This window comes from Cygnus atratus, chromosome 19 (assembly GCF_013377495.2).
Source record: "Cygnus atratus isolate AKBS03 ecotype Queensland, Australia chromosome 19, CAtr_DNAZoo_HiC_assembly, whole genome shotgun sequence".
NCBI classification, from domain to species: domain Eukaryota; kingdom Metazoa; phylum Chordata; class Aves; order Anseriformes; family Anatidae; genus Cygnus; species Cygnus atratus.
Window position 1 is genome coordinate 9,629,092 of NC_066380.1, and position 23,483 is coordinate 9,652,574.

Genomic DNA, 23,483 nt, shown 5'->3' on the forward strand with positions numbered 1-23,483 from the left:
CTTTGGGTAGGAACATGGGTATGCCACGACAGAATCAGAGCATTGCCTAGAGCTGGGGCTACCCCCGGGATTGGGGCCCTGCTGCTGTGTACATCTCCATGCAAGCACGTCATGGACCAGCGGGAAGGAAGGGCATTTTCCAAAACCAGAGAACAAGTGCACAACTGTATTTAATTTCAGCAGACCCTACGAAGATGGTGACCACTTGGTTGTGAAATACTCTACGCTAGACAAGGGTTAGGAGGAGAGATTATCCACAATAATCAGACACCCGCATCTCGTCCTTCTAGGGACTGTGGATCTTGTCCCTGAAGCCTGGCACAAATTTGAGCAATCTCCCTGGCACGGCCGGATTTAGAGCACCCCCAGGGAGTGAACCTGCTCTGTGCCGGAAGCGTGGGCTGAGCCCAATTCTCACTCACAGTGTCTGATCACAACCAAACCACCTCCCTCTGGGGACAGAGGAAATTCCCCATGGCCTCTAAAACCAACATGAAGGGGATCAGAAGTGGCGATGTTCCTGCCGAACCCCCCAGCCGAGAGCACAAAACCTCCACAGCAAACACCATATTTTCTAGCCCGAAATTGCAAAGATTTAGTAACAGCCCACTAACCTTCATCATGAGAACAATAGTATTGAGTGCAATCATGACCATGATAAAGTACTCAAAGGGAGGGGACACCACAAATTTCCACATCTTGTACTGAAAAGATTGCTTGTTCTGAGGCATGTAGCGGGTCAGTGGCTTGGCACTTATAGCGAAGTCTATGCAGGCCCTCTACAAAACAGAAATGGGATGAAAAGAATACAAAAAAGGGCTGACAGTCTCCATCAGTCAGGATATTTCTGGGAGCGGAGGATGTAGCAGAGGATGGCGTTTCTAAGCCTTTCCGACACTCAATTCAAGTACTGAATACTACTGTGAAATGCAGCACACCAGCCCCAAACTGTGATCAATCCTGGACACTCATGGGAATCCCAAACCCCGCAGCGCTCCTGTAGCCTCCTGCAACCCTGTTCATCGCCCAGTGGGTACCAATCCCCTCCTGCTTAAGGAAATAAGCTTTAAATTCATGGGCTTGCTTAAGAAAACACTCTGCCAGTTCCTTCTGACACAGAATTCAGAAACCAGAGGATTGGTGAAGATGCTATCTGTGCTAAAAACAAAAGTATTGTGAAGCTCAGGTGCGTCCTCACACACAGCAAAACCTCTCCACCTAATAACTTCTATGAAACGTGAACTGAACTCAACCAATAAATTACCCAACAAGTATTACTGGCTGTACTCTCAAAGACACCCTTAGCTGGCAATTTCTGTTCACATTTTTATAAGTAGAGAAGTGCTTTAAAATTTATTTTTACCCACAACAAGTTTTGATTCTGGAACATTTTCTCATCTTGGATTGAGATAAAAATTCAAAATCTCACATTTTATCATACTGCAAATCTCAAGAAGAATACTTTCTGCCCAGTTGAAAAAAATGTGGGTAAATCATCTCAAAATACTCGACTTTATTTTGGACTTTTTGTTCAAACAGACAAACAATTGAAACACTCAGTAACTGATTAAAAGTCAACTCTTTTAATCAAAAATCAAGCTCCAGTTTCAAAATGAACGAGATTTTTTCTGCACAACAGGTAGTTGAAGCCCAGTGACCCCAGACAAAGGATTTTGCAAATGCTAAAATTTTGCCTGGGTTCTTGAGGAAACTGGATATGTCTGTGGAAGAACGACAGACAGATGCTGCTAACTACAGAGATACCACGTCCAATTCAGGATGTTCCTAAGCTGAAAATGGTTGCATTTGCTACGGTGTTAAATGAAAGCATTGTGCGTACTTGCCCTGTTCTTATGCTCTTCCCAAGGAATCTCCTTTTGGCTGCTGGCAGGAGGATGCTGCCTCAGCCAGGCAAAAAAAAAGCCTGGTGAGAGCAGCTTTCCACTGGGGAGCAGCAGCAACTGCATTTCACTTTGATTTCTGACGAGCAGCCCCTCTCACCAAGCACTTCTGCCTCCTTTTGCAGATGCATGCTCGAGCTAACACGCAACGCTATCTCCACTTGGAAGTAGTGGTGTGATCCAGAGGGATATGGGCACTGCTTAGCTCAAGTGCAGCAGCTGGGGGCTTGCCCTGGTTTTGTTTTAATGCAAAATATGAAAATCTCCAAGAGCCTTGGTGCTTATTCTCTAGGCCCTACATTCAGCACATCACACCACACGTTCTGAAGCCCTTCCTGCTGCAGGAGGGATGAGGAGTGAACTCCCCTTGGTATCAAGGTGCTCTGGACCCCCCAGGTGCTAACACCCACAGTGGCTGAATTCATAAGACGTGGGTACCTCGTTTTTCTCTAGGCTGCATTCTGACATCACTTTATCTCCTTGCTCTTGGAAGGTGATGATGATTAACGCCACAAAGATGTTCACAAAGAAAAAAGGGAAGACAACAAAATACACCACGTAAAAGATAGACATTTCCATTCGGTAGCCAGGGCTGGGACCCTGTTCCTCGTAGGTAGCATCCACTGAATGCTTCAATACACTGCAAGCAAGCGCAGAGAGAGAAGAAATGTCAGTGGAATTAGTGAGAAGCACCAATGACACCCCTACAGTTGCTTGCTGGCCTTCACTCGCATGGAGGGCTTTCCCACATATGCTCAGGTCAAATTCATTCCCATCTTAGTGGCTGGGAAGAAGTTTTCCTTGAGGATATTTTAGGGAAACCTCTGTTTTCACCATTCTGATGAATGATTGCCATCTGCTACGTACAGATCCACATATCCAAGTGAGGGGGAAAGGATACCGTCAGATCTGGCTTCTCTTCTGCTCTGGTCAATATGAATAAAATACGGGTGGGAAAAGAAAGGTACTGATGATCTCTGAGTATCCAGGGGAACAGCGAGGGTTTGGAAAGGACATGCTGATGCTCTAAGTTTTATTCTCTATTTTATTAAATAACTGAATATGGAGGACAAGGAAGTCCTGCCATGTAGACATCCCAACCATGAACTGCAGTCCCAGCAGAAACGTCTGCCAAAATAAAGTCATATGCTGAACAGCCTAGAGGCTCAAATACCCAGTATACTTTCAGCATAGGTCGCAATACTTTTCCCCTTAATTTTCTTATATTTCCATTACAAATTTTACACTCAAGAAAGGTGCACAAGGCCAGGAGACAGGAGCAAGCAGGCTAGTCAGCACTGAAAGCCTCCTCGGCATCAGTGTGCAGGCTCAGAGGAGCGCCGAGAAAAAGGCAGAACGCTGCCCACTGACTCACCCACGAGTGACAAAAGGGGAAGTTAAAGCTTGGCTGATAAAACTGTTCCTATTCCACAGGTCACCTGTCCTTGACATGTCCCTCAGCATGGAAAGCTGGCGCTACCCCCACCCGAGACATCTGACCCCGCCAGCCCCACGTACTCACGTTGGCCACCCTTCTCCCGTGGAGACGGTGAAGAGCGTCAGCAGAGCCCACAGCACGTTGTCGTAGTGGAACTCGTATTTTTTCCATTCCCTGGGCTGTGCCTCCACCTCATTTTTTTCATAGTCAAGGTACTGACCCCTAGGAACAAGAGATTCAGACCAAACGGGAGAATTTCAGACCAAATGGGAGACCAAATGGGGAGAATACCCCAGTACAGCAGGGTCTGACCACGCACAGCCCCTAGGTTTGTAGATTCATCAAATGGTTTGGGTTGGAAGGGACCTTGAATACCGTCTGGTACCGAGCACATCCCACCAGGCCAGACTGCCCAAAGATAGGGAACACAAGCAAAGTCTAGGGGAGCCTCAGGAACTGGGCCTGACGTTTAGAAATTAAATAAATGTCATCAAGACATTCATTTGCTGGACAAAGCTGACAGCTAATGGCATGCTGGCCCCAAGCTGTCTGACCTTACAGAAAACTCTGCTGTTTGATGGGGAGCGGCCTCTGGTTCCTACTTGAAGGCTGTATCTAACTTCAGAATTGGTCCTGCTTTGAGAGACAGGAGCTTGGACCTGGTATCTGGAGAGTTCTTCACCACCCTAAGTTCTTCTATAATTTCATACTTTTCTGCAATGCATCTGCTCTGTTGCAAGGCAGAGCTGCAGTGAGAGCAGTCGTGCTGCTGCCCCACGCTGCAGGGACCCCAAGGGGAGATGGACGGACGGACAGGCAGCCCCAGGCAGTGCTGAGGATGCAGTTTGGGTGCCAAGGAAAAAGGCAAGTGAGGAAGACACCTGCTGCGGGGAGCAGCACACCTCCACAGTCTGCTGCCAAGGACAAAGCATGATAGGGCTCTTAAGATATTCAAATACAGTCCTTTTTTCTAGCTAATTAGGAGTTCTTTAACTTCCTACTGACTCACTTTTGATTATTTATTCATTCTGTTTTCTTAATTTGCACAAGCTGTGAGAATCCAGGCAGCAGGTAGAAAGAGGAGTCACGCCACCCGTCCCAAGGCGTTCTTTACCTTGAATTCACACCCAGCCCTTGCTGGGAGAAGGAGCTTTCTCCCCTGTATTGTTCAGCATTTGAGCAATCATTTACTAGATCACCACCGCCAGAAACAGTGAAGGTATTAAAACAACAAAAGGGAAAATTCACCTCTAGGGTAAATGTGCCGAAGCAGTGCGCTTACAGGAGCCTCGCCACACTCGGCAGATACCCAATTGCTTGGGTAGTAGCTTGGAGACAGCCCGGAGCTACTGGTGCCAGAGGAACCTCAGGCTCCTTCTGCAGCCCCTGCCCAGCCATACCTGCAGTCCTTCTCGAGCTCCTTCGACTCATCAGTGCAGTAGAAGAATCTGCCTTTGAAGAGCTGCACAGCGATGACGGCAAAAATGAACATGAAGAGCATGTAGACTATGAGGATGTTGAGGACATTCTTCAGGGAATTCACCACACAGTCAAAGACGGCCTGGGGATGGGAACAAGGTTACGGGGCTGTGAGGAAGGCAGAGGGCATTACCCTGGCACCTAGCATCTACCTGCACGTGGGAGTAGTTACCCAACATGTAACCCATGTGTGGTGTCACTGACTTGCACAGCACATGTTCGGTGCATGCTCGCTGTGGGAAATAATTCTGGCTTCTGACAGCTCCTGCTTTCTTGGTGGGTTTGGTGTGTCATCGAATTCTCTGGTGCTGCCCGTAAAATTCATCAAGACAGAGAAATATTAGTCCTAAGCAAATATTCCCATGGCCAATTATGAAATGAAAAATTTACTTGTGTTTAATTTATTCACAGTGAATAGGGAAAAACCTCATCAAATATGTTCCTCATTGACTGTTATTTGAACTGTTTGAATAATAAGAAAAATACACCAGATGCAAAACAATCAAATGCTTTGAACAATATATTTCTTTCTAATGAAGTGTCTACCAAAATCAAGTGTGAATAATCTAGTCAGCATATGTCACTTCTGAACTCCTCACGAATAACTTCTCAAATACATTTATTATTTAGTTATTAGTCACTGATTCACTGTTACAAGTAATTTGCAGTTTAATTTTAGTCTGTGAAGTCTGTCATAATAATAGAAATGGAGCTGTGTTATTGCCTGAGCACGGGGTTTGTACAATAGTGTTTCTGTTTCTCTGAATGGCAGTGAATAATTCCCAGAATTACACTCCTGATGCAACCCAGAAACCCAAAATTAAAACACTGGAAGCATCTCTAATCACCCTATTAATCTTGCTGATCGTTGCATACAAGATCATATCCAGGAAAAAAAAACGAAAAAGTATTTTGAACACAAACCATGTGAATATGACTTCTGCTTCATAGAGATTTCTGAATTCTTCTTTAGAAATGGTAAAATTACTCTGTAAAATGACTTGAAAATAAGGAAGGCATTCAATAAAAAGCAAACGTTGTGTTCTGCAGTAAGGCAGAGCTGCTGTCGACTGTTGTACAACCCAAGAACTGTGCATTTCAGATTTCTAAACAAATAAAGACCATTTTCTACATTGTTCAACATTACTCTTCCTTATCTTGTGAGGTAAATTTAGTACGCATAAAAATGCATGAAATGAAAATTAGTTAGGCATGAATTGCGGGTAAGGACAAAGGCAAATCTGTATAATAAGTAACCCTGATTTTTACGTAGCATTATGTGAAAAGAGGAATTGTCAGACATTGCTTCACCACTGCACAAGCACCCTTCGCTTCTCCCCTATCTCCCACAGAAAAGAGCCTGAAAGCACTGCTGACACATGAAGACATTCTATAACAGATATTCCAGAGCTCCAAAACTCAGAAATGATTAAATTTTGTAACTCCTTCCACCCTCTGCTTCCAGGGCTGGCTCTATCTCAAAGCGTTCCTGAAATGGTGCTGAATAAGTAACCACAGGCCATTACATTTATTTTACTTTGTAACTTAGCATTCTAGAGATGAAAGGGTACTGCTATAAGCCCCCCGCAGTATATATTCTTCAATAGAAAAGATGAACAGATTAAAACTCCTCATACAGCAATGACATTTCTCCTTAGACAGGCTGTGGAAAATCTTGCAATATTCATACTAAGCTCTCTAGTGAAAGTCAAAGACTCCAAAGACTATTTTCTCATGTATTATTTGTAGGAGCATCACACGTACAAACTGTAATTTAATTTATTTGCATTTTTTTTTTCTTTCTTTTTTGGGAACTTTGATTTCTTAATGTGGATTTGCAATAATTCATAAAATTGCATACAATGTTTGCAAAAGAAACAAGTGTTTGACATTTGCTAAACATCTGCACAGCTATTTTTACAAATCTGGCAAAGAGATTAATTGCAACAAAATAAAAGGAACAAAAATAACTTGGATGAAGTTTACTCCATCAGCTTCCACTTGGATCAGTTGCAAACCTCCAGAGAAAGAAATATTTGAGGTTATTCTCTAACCTTCAGTTTTGGCAGCCGTTTAATGGTCTTCAGTGGTCTTAGGACCCGCAGAACTCGCAGCGACTTGATCGTGTTGATGTCCTTGCCTTTGGTTCCTCTGCAAGGGATAGAGGGCACAAGAAAACAGAGGGAATAGTTTAGTCCTCTGGCCATGAACAAAAACACCTGGAGAGAACCAGTTTTCTCACAGGTGTGGGATGCCAGCCTCACCACAGATGCCGAGTACTAGCCAGGACCACAGATGAACTCCCACCTGGGACACGTTCGCCACCACGCAGAAGGGATGCTTGGGCAGGACACAGACCTTGCCCTGCTGAGCCCCCCGGGCTCTCCAGCCACGACTCATTTCCCTGAGTGTCCCCAGGGAACCAGAGGCCTCTTTACCCCCCCAGGCAAGAGCCACAGCCAGGGCAGCCGCACACACTGGCTGAAGGCACTAGGAGAGGAGGCTCAGCGCGTCCACCCCAGCCACGGGCAGGAGAAGGGAGAAGGTCACACGTGGCACTCATCCTGCCCCAGGCACCTCGGTGAGACAGGAGGATGTTTCTCTGTGCTTCTTGCACTTCTCCGGCAGGGAGGTGGTGTCTGGACAAGCAGGCAGTGACCGGAGGGAACCGGAGCCCTTGGGAGAGGGGCAGCGCTCTGTGTGCCCATACCCTCATCCTCAGGTCTCTTTTGGAAGACATGCTACCAAACCCATGCTGGACCATGTAATATGATGGCATATTACATGCCTGGAGCAGTGCTAGGACAACTTCCCACTTACGCATGCAGATGTGGTAAGTCACATTTTGTTTTTAGTTTTTGTGTGTGCAAAACATGAGGCCATTCCTCTCATTTCCATTAAAAGGGTTTAGGGAAGGACAGAGTTCCTTTCCTCGTGCACTTCCAAAATCAACGAAAAAGAATTATTCCCCAACACACACCAAGACACAGTCACATCGTCTTCCAATCCAACAGCAAAACAATAGCATTCCCCTTCATTTAGTATGAAGCGAAAAATGGGATGGAAATTTTTAACAGCAATTTATTCATGACTGTAGACTGGGTCTGAGACTCTACTGGAGTAACACGGGTGGGAATGGATAACATGTTGAGCAGATGTTGATATACCTATCCTACGCTCTTCGGTTTGCTAAATAACATTTCTCTTCTCCAACAGGAAAGCAATAAAAACACAAACAACCCTAGAGACCCACACGAGGTATGTGCCAGGAGCAAGCTGCAAGCTCCCCCACGCCCTGTTAGCAGCCAGCCCTCCGCGCTGTGCTAAAGGAGAAGCCCCGAGAGGGGAGGAAACGACCTGGTTTAATTCCTGACTGACCTCCTTGAGCCCTGGAACGTGGCTTTTTGTGATTTATCTGCTTCTAAAAGACTAACAACTCAATGCTAAGACTGTTTTAATCAGTACAAATACTGGACTGGAATCTGCAACCTACAAACATGCATTCCTGTCTCATGTCCAGACTCTTTTTCCAATTACAGTAACTGCTGTTGCCCTGAAATGCAATTGGAAGTGAGACATAGGGAGTTTTTGAGGGCCATAGGATACATCCCAATGACCTGTATGTTGAACACAAGTTTCCTCGACAGAATAGAAATGGAGCAGAGGAGGAGCAGAACGGACCTTTACCTCTCCTCCCCCGCCTGGTCTTTCAGGGGTGCTTTAGGGCCATTTTCAGCAGCTGCAGACGGAAGGTGCCTGCTCGCATACCTGTACGTGCAGCTGGTTGTGCTAATACAGAGTTACAGGACTGATTTAACTATGCAGAAGAACTACTATGTATAGCAGAAGTGGAAACAGGTCAGCAGGGAGAAGACAGCACCTGGTCACCCAGCCCATGGCCATCACCTTGGCTGCTCCCTGTCCCCCCCGGAAGGCCAAGAAAATTGATCCGGGCACTCCGTGTGGTCCAAGACTTGGGGTTTTACTGGGTGAGGAAGGCAGAGCAGAAGGGGGTGAAGAAGTAGGGTCTGGGGGATGCAGGGGTGAGAGAAAAGCAAAGGTGAGAGGATTGAGGGATATGTGGTTGGGGTAGCAGGAGAAAAAAAAAGGCATTAAGTAGAAGGCAAGGGCACCTTGGCTTAGACATATAGTAAATTCTTGATCATTTGTGGCCACGTTTCTGTTTTGCAGATACCCTCACAGCCCGGATTAGCAACACAGCCACCTGCAGGTAACCATTGAACTAATAAGCCTTGACAGTCTGCATCTGGTTCCAGGCAGACACACAGTTTCTGCACTGTGTCTTCTAGTACTCTTGATTCCAGGAGATCTAAAAACCTGTTTGCTATGCTGCCGTGCATTTGTGTTAAATAGCAATTGTACCAGTAAGGACTTCTGGAGGTGGAGTTTGGGATGGGAAAAGAGATGCTTCTTGGCTCTGAAGGAGCCAATTGAGGTCTTAGAGGGCTTGCCCCCAGCCTGGAGCAGTAACCTCTGTGGACTTAACAGTGCAGGAAGGTTAATCTGACCTTCTGGGGACTAGTGAATAGATGGAGCAGAGCAAATCCTGCTGTATGACAGAGGAAGCTGCTTTTCCCTTGCCCAGGGAGGCGTGCAGACTGCAACGAGAGCCGGGAGGTGGAAGAGAGCTCCAGTCCCAGGAAATTCCTTCTGCCTCAACGAAGACACTAAGAAGAGCTGATTTTCTTTTTTTTTTTTCTTTTTCTTTCAGGCACATAAGCAAATAAAGAGCATGAGCTAATTAAATGTTAATGGGATTTATGATCTAAGTCATATAGAGGATCCTGAAAAATCCTCTAAGAGTCTTGCTATAAGAGAAAGCTCTTCTGAAGGACTGGGACTTTGAACCAGAGCAATGCAAACTGCACTTTGATGAAATGCAATTTTTGCAACTATTTTAGCCTGTCAAATAAAAGCTTAAGAATTGGTTTTGGTGTTTGTAAGAGACCCCTCTGTCAGTATTGTTTTTACACCACTCTAGTACAAAGCCAGATATCCTAAAATAAAAGGTCCAGATGGAACTAAGATTAGGTCAAAAGCTGTATACAAGCACACGTTGACCAGAGCAGTCCCAACTGCATATTTCGTACCACAAAAATAAATTGATGTGGAAGGAAAAGATTCTGCCCTTAGGTGAAGAGCAGAATAACAACTAGCAAATTCAGAAGATCTACAGAAGAGCAAGCAGGAGAAGGACAGACCGCAAACAGAACCCCAGTGACTAGAAGAAAAAAAAAATTTAAAAAGGAAAAACATTACATTGGGTCAATTCAGGTTGCATTAGGCTGGTTCAGCTTTTCCTGGGGCAGTTCACAGCCCAGTTATTTAAAATATTAAAAATATTTAAAAAGCTTTGCATGGCCTTTTCCCCTTCAATAAATAAACGATCCTTTAAAAACGATCCTTTAAAAAATTAATTGCTCTATAAAGCGGAAGCTTCTTGTTTCTGTTGCTCCTGCGAGCAGCTCTGATTTCACGTACAGGGGCCTCTCAGAGCCACACCATCAAATATTCAGAGCAGGGTGGAGCCACTGCCTCCTGCAGCTGCCTGAACTCCCCAGGCAGAGCAAATTCCTCCAGCGATGGCAAACGAGGGCACCCAGCCCTGCCCCAGCACAAAGCTGCCTTCTCCCAAGGGGCCCAATGAGCCAGAGCCCTAGGCAGAAGACAGAAAGGAATGTCTTGGATCTCAAAAGCCTTTATCTTTGCATCCTTTCCATTGCATCTCTTGGTGGGCTGCTGCTGAGGAGCCCACCCCAGCTCCTGCCCTGCAGGGGCTGCCACATGGCACTGCCATGTCCCATCTGGGCCACCAACCCAACAGCCACCTCCTGTGAGCAGCAAAGCCCCGCTTCTCCTACCTTCTCCTTTTGAAATCATCCCTGCAACCTTCCCAGCAGCTCTCCTGCTTTGTTTCCACACCAGGGGCCGACAGCCAGGGCCGGGTCACGTTGCCCACCCGGCACAAAGCCAAGCCTGAAGCCTTCAGCACTAGCACAGTTTAGACCACCGAGCCTCTAAATGAGAATAAACCCACTTCTTTAAAACTAGTTATTATGCTGCAACTCATGCATATAGCTACTAAATCATTCCCTCAAATCTTTTTGGCGCAAATATATCTGTTTACCATAGCTGCTGAATTTCTGGTCAAATGCAACACTTGTCACCTGGCTTTCTAGTCTGCTTTTATCCTCTGGTTAAAGGAAATTGGAATGAATGAGAACTGTTGAGGAAAACTACATTTCACTGAATAATGTGACAAAGGAGTCGATGTAATGGGTGTAACATGGTTCATTTCCACAGTGGCAAGTGTGTGTACACATATTTGACAGGCATAACAGTGCAGCAAGATACAGGAATAACATATTACCCCATGAAACTCCTAGAGAGAGATTCCAGCAAGAAGAAGACAAAGAAAGAGCAGAGTCAATGACAAACATAAGGCTATACAGTGCACCCCATGCACCTGCGACACGTGCTGGCAGAGAATCCCATCCCATCCCGCACCCACCAGCTCAGCGTTCATAAAAATCAACAAGTGAGGAAGCAACAGACTGGCTATACAGCATATACCCACACATCCCCCCACAGAGCATCAGTCCTTCTACTGACAAGCAGGCAGGGCAAATGTGCCTTCACCCTACTGACACTTCAGGAGGTAATAACCGTGGTTGCTTGGCAAATGCCATTTGATTTTTCAAAGAAATAGTGTGAAATTCTATGCATCTCAGCATAAAGCATCTCAACACCTTTCTGGTGTTGAAAATGTAAAACTGCAATCTCTTTGCTCTTATTCATCAGCTATTCCTATGGAACAAATGGAATTTACACCTTGGGCTGGTAAATTTTGATGACAAATTTACTTGCTTGCTTTAAGCTCTTCTATTTCCCTAAAGACTAAAACATGTCTGTATTTTTGTGGAATGTTTATCTGCAGAATAAGAAAGGTATTTCCCTTTGAAATGCATTGCTAAATGGAGGACGTTATTTTATCATCATCATCAGTATTAGTAACCTTTCTAGCACCTCACTAGGGATCTTGTTTTCAAAGCTGTTTGAACTACAGTCAAGCACAGAAGAGCTTCTAGAGCTGCAGGCAGAAGGCAGGCTGCTCTGAAAGGCTGAGATGAATGTTATGTACCTTGCAGCAGTGACTGATACCAACTCATATGGCTAAACAAACAGGCTGTTGGGGTATTCCATATGGAAGGGTTTCAGGGAGGTCTGTTTTCCCTAGGTTTTCAGGGACACGTCTGTTCAGCAGGAAGGTAAACCACACCACCTTTACCGGACAGCCACCAGGTCAAGAACGTGCACGAGTTAAGTCACACCAACTGAGTGGCAATCACATATTCTTGCAAACAGAAACTACTCACAGCCACATTAAGTACATTTTTACAGTAACACAGGTGATGAGCGACAGGACTCTAGTATTTGCTATCAAAAAAACACTAACCAATGGAGATTACCCATTTCTTTCTCCAAAAGCTCATTTTCAGGATTATCAAAATTCAGCAGGGTCAGTGCATCTATCTGGCTTAACGAAACAACACAGTTGAGCTAAGGACGTGACTATCTACCCCACTTTTATCTGAACAGCCTGAGACTTGTTAGTATTCATAACTGGACTGGTGGGAACAGAGAGCAAGCCATCTCCTACAAATGACTGGATTTCCTGCTTTCAGATTAGACAAGAGATACCACGAGGATTCTCTGAATTGGATGTCAACGCTTGCTGCCAGCTGAAGTATGGGCACGCAGCAGTGGTTAGAATCATAATAAGAAATCCAAAATTTTCCGAGCCTCAGAAATAGGTTTGACTCACTTTAATCTGCAAGATAGTAAATAGGCAGACAGGTTTTATTCATTCCCTTCTGTAAATCCCTGCTCAATAATTGCTCAAAAAGCATGTAAAATAGAAACAGCTTGGGGCATGCTATTATGAAGCACAGTCAGGGGATGTACAAGTCATTTATTTAGAGGCTGATGAGGGGCTGTTAGATATTCACGTCCCAACGTGAGCAATGGGAAACCTGGGCACAAAACAACTCAGAAGGATTAAAAATTATTCATTTTAATCAATAACTTGTCCAAAAGAAAATTTCGTTTGAAGAGAAGATGTTTTAGATGCAAACCCTGACGTTTGCTCTTGCAGCACAGAGCTGCTGTGAAGGGTTTACCTACTGCCCCTTCCCCAGTCTGTCTTCATGGTTTGAATTCCTAATGGCAAAAGGGAAATTCTCAGTGAATCACAGACTTGGGCAATAATGCTTTACACACTAATACTTGTGACTAATATAATTTGACTTTTATCTCTCTCTTCAGCCTTTACATCTCAAAACAGATTTCCTTTACAACAGAGCACTCAGCCTCTCTGAAAAACTGATTTCTAATGAACAGTGACAAAGTCTCTAAAGAGGGATGGCAGCCTCCCTTTGAAAAACTTGCGTTGGGCATGACTGGCTCCCAGATCAAAACGATTCTTCAAGCACAGGACTGGGCACAGAAAGCCCAGACCCCAATGTCTCTATTCAAAAATTTGCCAGTCACCTCCACTGAAGGACAGCAAATGCTGCACACCTTGATCCTCTAATCAGATACAGGAAAGCTCTGTTCACAGCTGATAAAAAAAAAATACAAGCACAGAATTGAAGAATTCGTGCATTCTTCGGGTGTCCTTTCTCTAATCCATCTTTAATCCATTCTCCTTGGAACAAGTGGCACAGGAGAGGTGATGTTCCTCAATGGGTTCAAAAACCATATCAGCAATTCCATCTCCTGCTCATCTGCTCCTTGGCATGGGTCAAATCAGCTGAGATATTTTTTATCCAGCATTTGTTATGAAGAATAAAAGATCTAAAACATAAAACTCGCAGCCGTCATGTGAAAGGGATCTTGACACCCCAGAAAATAAAAAACTCCTGAGAAATATTCCAGGACGACATTACCAGAGACACCCTGGTAACATTTTTTTTGGCTGGTAGTGACACGAAAGCACGTAGGAAGAGCAGCGGATACGGCCATCTGCCTAAATATTGCCATCAGTCTAAAGTACTCAAGACACGCTTTCACAGTTTCCTGACAAAGGTGAATGCTTTTTCTCATTAGCAAGTAAAACACTGCTAATTTCTTCATCTTCATTAATCATCATGTCAACAAAAAGGTGAGTAGATTTTGGGCACGGGCTGCTAAACATTCACTGTAATTACTCAACACTAATTTAGCAGAAGATTAAACTGGCCAAGTCCCGAAGCCTGTTTCCAGGTCAAGTCCTAGAATTTCTCGGGAAATTTTTTGCACTACAATTACTTCGTGGCCCAGAACTACAGGAAGAAATTTCTTTCCTCAGTTCAACTCTGAGCTCCCAGATTTGGGGGAACCTGCATTGCTATTCCTCTGGCCTGCTCTGAGAAAAAAAATGTTCAAACAAAAAGCTAAACTTTGTTTTATAAAAATGATTCATCTATGTATGTTGCTCAAAACCTTTTACAACATTAAAGAACCCCATGGAGCATTATTTAATGTCCTAAATAGAGAGCAGTGATTGAGGGAGCAATTAGCATTAAAGTGAAACTCTGTGGAAATACAAATGCACTGAATGAGAGAGGAGGAGGAGAAATACCAAAGGTATATGAATCAGAAACATCCATGACTCTAGAAAATACATTCTGTAAAGAATTCACAGAGCTATCAGTTCAGTTCATCAACTATTTTTTCATAGTAAGAACAATTTTAAAAAGAATTGCCTGAAGACAGAAGACTGCCAGAAACTGTTATAATGCTTCCTTGAAAAGAAGTTGGCCAGAAGGTCACAAAAATCTTGGCTCAACGTTTGAATGAACAGCAAACAGACTCACCCTAAAGCTGGGAGAATTTTCAAGAGATTCTACAACTTGAAATTAGAGCTTTTTTCCCCCAGCTCTAAGATGATAAAAGGTAAAAATTGAACATTTTGCTGAGAAATGGAGCCACAAACACTACACTTCTACTAGCTCTGCACTGTGATCCTGCCTCTTTTGCAGCTTATTTCCTAGAAATTCAGGTGTTAAGAAAAATGTACTTACGAGAAGGCAAATGCCACCAAGGCCCCACTGACCACAATGAAGTCCAGGATATTCCACAGGTCACGGAAGTAGGAGCCAGGGTGCAGTAACAGCCCCAAGTCAATCATCTTCAGGGGAAACACATCAGAAGAAGGTTTTAGGGGGAAAAAAATAAAAGTGTCAAACCAGTGTTACTGAGGTACAGAGAAGCATCCTCAATCAAATGACCCTTCACAAACCCTTCTTCAGGGTTCAACACCAGCAGGGCAACACTGAGGTTCTGTGTGTCTCTGTAGGCACAAAGAGCTCTAGCAAAGCCAAAGCTGAAGCCAATAAAACGTAACCAAAAGCACAACAGAAAAAAGCACTATCTGTTATAGAGGGTTCTCTGCACAGACATGCATTAGTTTATGGGAACAGCCATCTGCGCGTCAAGCATCAAAATAGTTTAAGTTTATTCTACCTCAATCCCACCAGATTTGTAGTAATTAACACTTGGAATAGGATATTACATAATAAAACTCAAAGAGAGAACGGAAGACCCACAGCCAAATGCAGCAAAGAAAAACGCCCACTCTAGAGCAGTCGCTGGAGGCTGCTGCTCAGCACGCGGCCTCGCTCACTTCTGTACACGGCTGAGTCTTGTAATGCTGCTAAGGATCTTCTAAAATTGAGCCTGAAAGTGCTTGCCAGAGATTTGATCAGCTTTTCTGAGAGTTCTGCAACTGCCCACGTAAAGTTGCTTTTCTCAGATAGCTTCAAGTCCTTCCATTGAACAAATGAGAAAATCTGCTTTTGTTTTTTAAAATTATTTAATTTAAATATTTTTTATTCTGCATCTCTTTTGCATCTTGCTCTGACAGTAAAAAATAACTCCATCCTTACACCTAGAATAAATTTTGTTAAATTTGTTAATTATGCTTTCTAGCAAGTTACCACCCCACAGTTTCAGCAAAGCCCATCACCCTGCTAAACGAAGTACAAAGATAAATGCTCAACTTCTTTAAAAAATGGTAAACCAAGCATCAGTCGTGATTAGTGTTCCTGATCAGCATCAAAGGAAAAGGGAAGAAGCAGACATGTCTCAGTAAGGTCTATCAACTCCTGTGTCCTGAGCCACGCACAGACGTTTCTGCATCATGCACCCACATTTCTTAGCCTCTTACACAACCACAGCTACTAAAGATATCCTTATTTTTCTGCATGAAATGTGAGACTGGAAAAAATTAGGAAGGCAGCTACAGAGAAGCATCTGTTATGCATTGGCTACTTTTGAGTGCTGTTCCTGATTTAAAGCTTTTTCATCACCAACACCTCCCAGGCACCCCAGGAAGCTCTGCCGTGCTCCACCCTCTTTCTGCAGGTTCCCAGAAATAGATGAGCGTGGATCTGACAGGGGACATAAACACTTCTTTTGGGAAAAACTCCTACCTTGATCACCATCTCGAAGGTAAAGACACCCGTAAATATATAATCCAAGTATTTCAGAGCCTAAATTGGAAAGAGACATGAGTATTAGACCGCACACTGAAATGATCTGCACATGAGAAAAGTGTAAAACATTTCTTCTAGCAACAGTCTTCTAGCCCCAGTGTCAGTGGATAAATGTCATCTCATGGGAGGCTGTCAAATATTTTAGGCACAAACTTGAATCATCTAATTTAAACACCAACATTTTTCCCAGTCCTTCCCAGACTGCACAAAGTCTGCCCATGGGTTGCTTCAGTACACCTGCATACATGGCAGGACTAATAAGGCAAAATGGCTATTGGAAATCAGAATATTCGAGTATCTTTTTCCTAGACAGCTTATTTGCCAGCATCTGTGTAGCAGTACGGGTTTTTCTGCTGTAACTGATGATAGCATTATTAAAGACATCGGGAGGGTAAGAGTGATAAAATCCTTTTGTTAAAGCTCATTGCACAGTTATTAAGGATGAGGAAGAAAGATAGCTTGTAGATACTTCGGCTCATTACTGCTATCGGGATTCCTCGATCCTCCTTTGGAAACAGCTCACACTGACCAGATTCAGAGCTGGCTGCATACCACAGCTACCCACATTGAAATAATCCACAATTAGGCAACTGCACGATGCAATTTCTATACTTAACCTCCAGCTCTGCACACCCTCAGGTGTCCACCTAATGGGCCAACATCCTCCTGTGGATGTGCTTGAGACCAGACACCGAGCTATCTGCTGCACAGACCAGTGCTACTGGGCTGCGGGCACCCATCTGAAAGGTGCCATGCTCCCACTTCTCATAACATGAAGTGCCTGAGTTTGGCCTGATACCCACGGATGAACAGATTTTCTACTTATCCTAGATCATTATTATAGATCATAGGTTATAGGTTCGCCCCTGGATCACCCACTCGCCAGTGCACCGTGCTCTATTCATGAGATGAGGATGGATGTGCCACGTGTGTAACTGTTGGCAGAAGCAGAACAACTTTGTTCTGGCCATGCCATGCCATGCAGCACTCACATCGTTCCTCGGTGACTCGGCTTGGACAGGGTCTTCTGCAGCCAGGGCAATGCTGCTGAGGGCTATCACTATGAGGATGACCATCTCGAAGTAGCGCAGGTTGACAATGTAGTGGAACAGACGCCGAATCCTGCAAACAAAAGCACGTGGGAGGACTTCTGCAGGTGCTGAAAGTCAAGCACTCTGCAGCAGTACAGAAGATTGGCAGAAGGACAACGTTCAACAGGAATATCACCTTCAGGATTGCTAGTACAATAATGGTAAGAAAATAAAAATCAGAATTAATGGCTTTAATCTCAGGTTTGCATCAGATGTGAGGCAAGGTTTAAGGCAAGACGTTTGACATCTCTGCACTGCTCTCTGTCCCTTCCACAAAGCAATGATGTATGTCTGTCACAAGACGTTGAGAGCTTTGAGTATTCAGACTCAGTTCTACAAATTATACTTACATGCCCCACAAACCTATTCACTCTGAGCTCACAGGCAGAAGTCCTGTGAGTTCAGAACTAGTTTTGAAATCCTTATAGTATCAAATAGTCCCTTTGAAATTGATATATGATATGTACTTTGAGACTCTTAGCTGAAACTGGCTTTGTATCTATGGCTATTATTTCTAGTAAGCTCTCTTCCCAAGCACCTCTGACTGCACTTTATTCTAAGCCATTCCTTATAAGCTGGACAAATACTTTACAGCAGTATATTTGATTACTTTAACCTAATATTTTGGTTCATAAACTGTATTCAACAAGTGACAAATGCTTCATTTTCTAAGCAATGCAAAACTGTTCACAAATTTCAGCTAATAGCTCTCTATCTGAACACAGTTCACAAATACTTCACTGCAAACACAGAGCTCTATATTGGCATTGTCAGTTGAAAAAAGGACTTAGGTTCTGCCCCAGAATCAAATTATGTGTGTAACTAACCAACAACCTTGTTATCTGAGAATGTAATTCAGTTACTATATTGCATTTTTTTCTAGCCAAATACCTGAACAGTTGGATTAAATTTCAATTTTCACATCTACTTATATATTTTTTCTCTGGTTTACTAATGGATGCAGAATGAAAAAGAGCTACAAATACCAAGGAAACAGATTTGGTATGAAACAACATGAAGAAAATTGCTTCTGTTGTTTCCTTAGCTTTGGTTAACCACCTGACTGTAGAGGTTTATCATCTATGTGCTCTGTGAATCCCTAGAAATGAAAGGCAACATTTTCGACAGTGCTTGTAACTGTAAATCATGCATCAAACTCAATTCAGCGAAGAAATAACAAGTGCCTATTTTGAGATCTTCATCATTCGTAACAAGCAATGAGAAGCGGAAGCATTAGTAAACTGCCAGTGGTGCTTGAGAAATCATTTTAATGCTTGTGTGTTTTAAGAGGGTGGGTGGCACTTCGAAAGGAATACATTTCGTTAATGTTTCCCACAGCTGTTTTGCCCACCAGCAGCACCCAGGTCGTGCATCCTCAGTGGAGTTTGGAGAGGAGATATTTAGAAATAGATGTGGTGAAAAACTTAGCAACAAGGTTTCATGAGAAAGCAGGAAGACTTCTCTCGAGAAGTTAGCACCAGCCAGAACACCTGAGGGGATACAGCTGGGTCTGCATCTTGCCCAGAAAAAGAGAAACAAATTTTTGACATCCTTAGAGCTTGGACTTTATGTTGTCATTTCCCTTTGGCCCTGTATTAATAACACCCCTCCTCCAGTCAACTTTTTTTTTCAATGGCCATTTACTAGAGCTTTTGTGCAGGGGTGCTGGAGAAACAGGCAAGAAAATTCAACTACCACCAAATCCTGATGATGAGGCTCAGGACAAGATGAGAAAAGACAAGCATACGTACAAAATGACAAAGCCTCGCTGGACTTGGGGCCACCTAGCTTCCTGTTGTCAGTGCTCCCTACAGCAACCTTTTTGCAACTAACACTCATTTTTAGCTGTCATGTCACAACAAAAAGACTTAAGTTAACAAGTAATGGGGAAATACTGTCTCCTTATGCAACCAGATGTGGCCCAAGCTCCATAATTCAAGACTACTGCAGAAAGTTTAATTTTCTGTTACACTGTGGGTCGGTTCATTTCCTTTGGAGATTAGATTAGCAGCAGTTTGGGGTCATTTTCTCTCATATAACATCTGACATTAATGGAGAGCCTCCAGCTTTCCTCACTGACAAACTCTGCCTGCCCACACACTCGTAGCTGTAGCATCCTGAAGCACATAGGGCTGTGGCCTGAATTACATTGTAGGCACTTGCATTTAAAGGGATTCATTCAGCCTGCTGTGCAGGGGTGCCAGACCACAGCCCCCACCACAGATGCGTTTCTGATGTCAAACATGAGTGTACTGAGCGGCCCCAGTTTTACTCTGCTGACTGCACAGGCAGCCAGGACATCACAGCCCCCAGCAGGAAATGGCAGGGAGCCAGTCTCTGTTCCTTCAAGTCCAGGTGCCAAAGGAAGGACCTGAGTCCACCTCAGGAACCTGAGCGAGCAGAGGACAGCCTTAGAGAACATCTAGGACCAGCAACATGTCTACCTGGGCCAGAGAGAATTGATCACATCTGCTCCTAGCAGATACCTGGGTTGGCAGAAGTTTCAGACACCCTCTGCTGCCCTAAGTTACTGCTTTAAGTGACTCAGGCCTTTATGCTACAATTATTACAGCCCCTGCTGCACTCGTCTAGTCCTGCAGCCCTTCAAAGCAACACATTCTCTATTTACAGGCTTTGAGTACAAAGCTCCCCATGAGGCAGAGATGCCTGAAGCAGAAGAAATGCTGTAATCCCAACATATCCCACAAGCTGTACTCTCAGCCTTAGCAAATGAAAAATATTCATGCATTCCCAGAAGTTCAAAGTTAGCAGTGATGCCAGGGTGCTAAGACAGAAGAAGCATGAATTTCAGCCGAGGATCCTGCAAGGATTTGCTGCCATCAAAACCACCCCATAGCCTGCTCCTCCAGGTAACCTCTTCTCCCAGTGGTGCCCCATGTCCCCCCATCCTTGGCAGGCACATTTCCTTCAGTGATCTGTAACTGAACCCAGAATTGCCCACCTGACCATCAGCAGGGCAGTTAGGAAGGGACTGCCTAAACCATCTCTTCCCTATACTGGCAATTTATTCCCCTAGAAAAACTCAGCTGAACAGCAGCATCTGGTCTGCAGCCTACATAAGCTTTTATTTAATTTTCCAATGTGTTTGATAGGCAGAGATGAAGATCAAGCTAATGATATTTGTCTGAATACCCATGCTTGAAGTACACCTAACTGATGAGCAGCATTATAGAGTCAAAGGACTTACGGGTTTGTAGGACTTAGGATGAACATTGAACTGTAAGGCAAGATTGGTTTAGGCCCGTTTTTTGTCAAGTCATCAACATCCTTCTTCTCCTCTGTTTTACTTTCAAACTCAACGTTGTTCACTGAAATGCAAATTCAAGGAAACAGAAACAAGAGAGTTAAAAATGCATCTCCACTCTTCACAGAGCAGGCTGCCTGCAACAGCTGGATATGCAAACAATGCAGCTGGGATAGAAAACAGCCTTTGAATATGTTGATTAAATGTGATGAACAATCATTTGATTATTATCACTGCTATTTACTACAGTATGATATACACTGCAATTATACTCCTTAACCGCTGCACTGATGAGCAATATATCAGAAATGGCCAGGAAATGAAGATGCCCAATGGAGACAAAGAAACCTTGCATTTATTAGTATGAGAGCTGCCAACAGGGGATGGAAATCCCATTCCAAATATCGTAAACCACTAGGGAGAGAAGATCAGCTAGGGAACCTTGGAAAGAAAAAAAAAGCGAGTCTAATCAACCTCATGATTCTGAATCTTTTCCCACAGACCAGTAGCAGGATTGGTTTGGGAACACGTAAAAAAGCAAATTCATAGATGAGCTTTAATAATTCTCAGGCTAAGACTGCTGAACCTCCCAGCACTAGGAGCGGAGGCTTGGAAAGGACTTCTTGGACCACCCAGCTCCATGCCTGCATAGCATACCCCAGTTTTGGCAAAGCTCCCCATGTACAAAGGTGTCAAGCTCCATCTCACAACAGATTTTTAACTTACAGGATCCCATTTTAGAAGATTGTTCTGAATCTCAGTCTCAGAAGGTTAGAAAAATACATCCTATAATTTCCATTATAAGTTTACTTGCAGTGGGTTTATAAGTTAGTTTACTTAAGATAATGCTCAATATATGAACTAGAAGACATTTTATGATGCAAATTCTTTTCTTAGACAGATAGATACACTTGTCTATTAATTCACAGGACCTAGCATCCCAAACCCCCACCCACTTATAATCTGTTGGATGAAGGTTTTTTATTACTTTTTATTTTGTTTTGCAACAAAATGACATTTCATTGTGTGTGAGTGACGTTTTCAATAATTCCTTACTGTATCTCAAGCCAGATACACAGGAAATGGCCAGGAAAGAGAGAGTCTGATAAATTATGATTGATGGGAACTCAGCACTGCAACTGAGTAAAATTACCATCTAAGAAGAAAAGAAAAACAAAAATGACAGGCAAGTCTTGTGTAGCTGGCAATGCTGTGGAAAATAACGTAGAGAAACCATTAGCTCTTGGCTGTGCCCCTTGAAAGAAGAGTCCTGACAGCCTGCAACCTAAAGTGGACGTCCTGAATTTCACACTGTGCTTCTCCTTAAGAGGAGAGGTTTTAGAACTACGCAGACTGCAAGCATCCAAAGCAGCAGGGTCACATAATGGGCACTGTGAAGGTTGCACAGCCATGAAGGACCTGCTGCTCCATGGTGGGGCCACACAATAAACCAAGAAGACTGAATTCAGTCTGTGGGCTCTAATGCAACACCACTGCCTCCTTTGTCCCTTGCCTGAGACCAGCCAGGCCCCTGGGGCACCAGAGGAACCCCAGCACAGCACTGCCGCAGTGGGAGCTTGCAACATGGCAACAGAGAAGCACAGAGGACCCAATCCTGTGCTCACAGCAAGGTCTGCTGGAAGAAGTTGCTTATTTTGCTGCACAGCTCTCGGTTACAGCACTTTGTGGTCCTTCTTGCTCTTTATTCTCTCTGATCTCCAGCTGACCCGTAAAGGTCATGCATAACATGGGTGTGCTCTGGGTGAACCATCTGCAGGGAACCTTGAGGTGTTCCCCAGAGCCACCAGGTGACCCTTCTGGTCTGGGTTTCTGCAGGCTGCATGACCCACAGAGCCTGTGTTAACACCAAGATTTCCCGTCCCACTGCAAGGATGCTGGTGGCCAGGACAGACTATCGCCCGCTGTGCACAGGTAGCACCTTGGACAAATAGCTCTTTTCTAGCAATTTCACAGCAAGCAGACAAAGGCACTCACTTGGTATGACAGTGGTTTCTCCCGGCGGGGCAGTGATGGTCACGGGGATGTTCACAGTGGTGGTTTTGTCCAGAGGTGGCTGAATCATGCGTGTCACATTCTTCTGGTTGTCGGCATCTTCTGGCTGCTCAGGCACTTTCTGCAGGTAGGTGCTGGGAAGGGTGTGCACGGGGACGCTCACGCTTCCACTAGCCTCGATCTCACACTGATTCTCCCTAAGGCAGAAGAGCAGATTTGAATAAACATGTCCTGACAAAGGTTCATAGAACATATGCTGCAGCTCTTGTTAGGTTTTGCTCGACTGTTTTCTACATGGAAGTGCTTTGCAGAAAACTCACACGCCGTAGGAAAACTTACTGACAGTACAGTATGTGACTTTTACCTCCGAGAGCTTCTGAACCAACATCCAAACACAACATTAAGAGGAACTATGTCACTGAAAGTAACTTTATTCTATTTAATGAGACTCGGGACCGAGGTTCCTGGGTACGGACCACATGGCACTTAGCATACAGCAGTGTCATTAGCTCTCCAGCATCAGCTGCTTTCTGAATGAAGTCTGACATTCTGCTGCTTAAATGTTCTCCCGAGGCCTTATTTAAATTTGGTGACTCTCTTTTCCAATCCTGAACCACTTTGTAATGTTGTTGCAAATGGCTTCTGCAGCTATTCCTCTGCAGCAGCAGTGATATTTCAGTGAGGAGGAAAGTGAGCTTGGGCACGTGATCAAACTAAACAGTATGCAAAGTGTTTTGA

At 44.1% G+C, this 23,483-nt stretch overlaps 1 protein-coding gene across 1 annotated transcript in view; it reads right to left on the minus strand.

Annotated features, from left to right (window-relative positions):
* LOC118257069 (voltage-dependent N-type calcium channel subunit alpha-1B-like) overlaps positions 1-23,483 on the minus strand; it is a 282,260-nt gene that overhangs the window by 46,777 nt on the left and 212,000 nt on the right. Inside the window, exons 21-30 of the mRNA XM_050714494.1 lie at positions 22,728-22,942; positions 20,676-20,796; positions 17,369-17,498; positions 16,314-16,373; positions 14,904-15,010; positions 6,873-6,969; positions 4,740-4,900; positions 3,424-3,561; positions 2,340-2,541; positions 615-779 (exon numbers count right to left, since the gene is read on the minus strand). Of these exons, the coding sequence (XP_050570451.1) occupies positions 615-779; positions 2,340-2,541; positions 3,424-3,561; positions 4,740-4,900; positions 6,873-6,969; positions 14,904-15,010; positions 16,314-16,373; positions 17,369-17,498; positions 20,676-20,796; positions 22,728-22,942 (1,396 nt within the window). The remainder of the gene's footprint in view (positions 1-614; positions 780-2,339; positions 2,542-3,423; positions 3,562-4,739; positions 4,901-6,872; positions 6,970-14,903; positions 15,011-16,313; positions 16,374-17,368; positions 17,499-20,675; positions 20,797-22,727; positions 22,943-23,483) is intronic.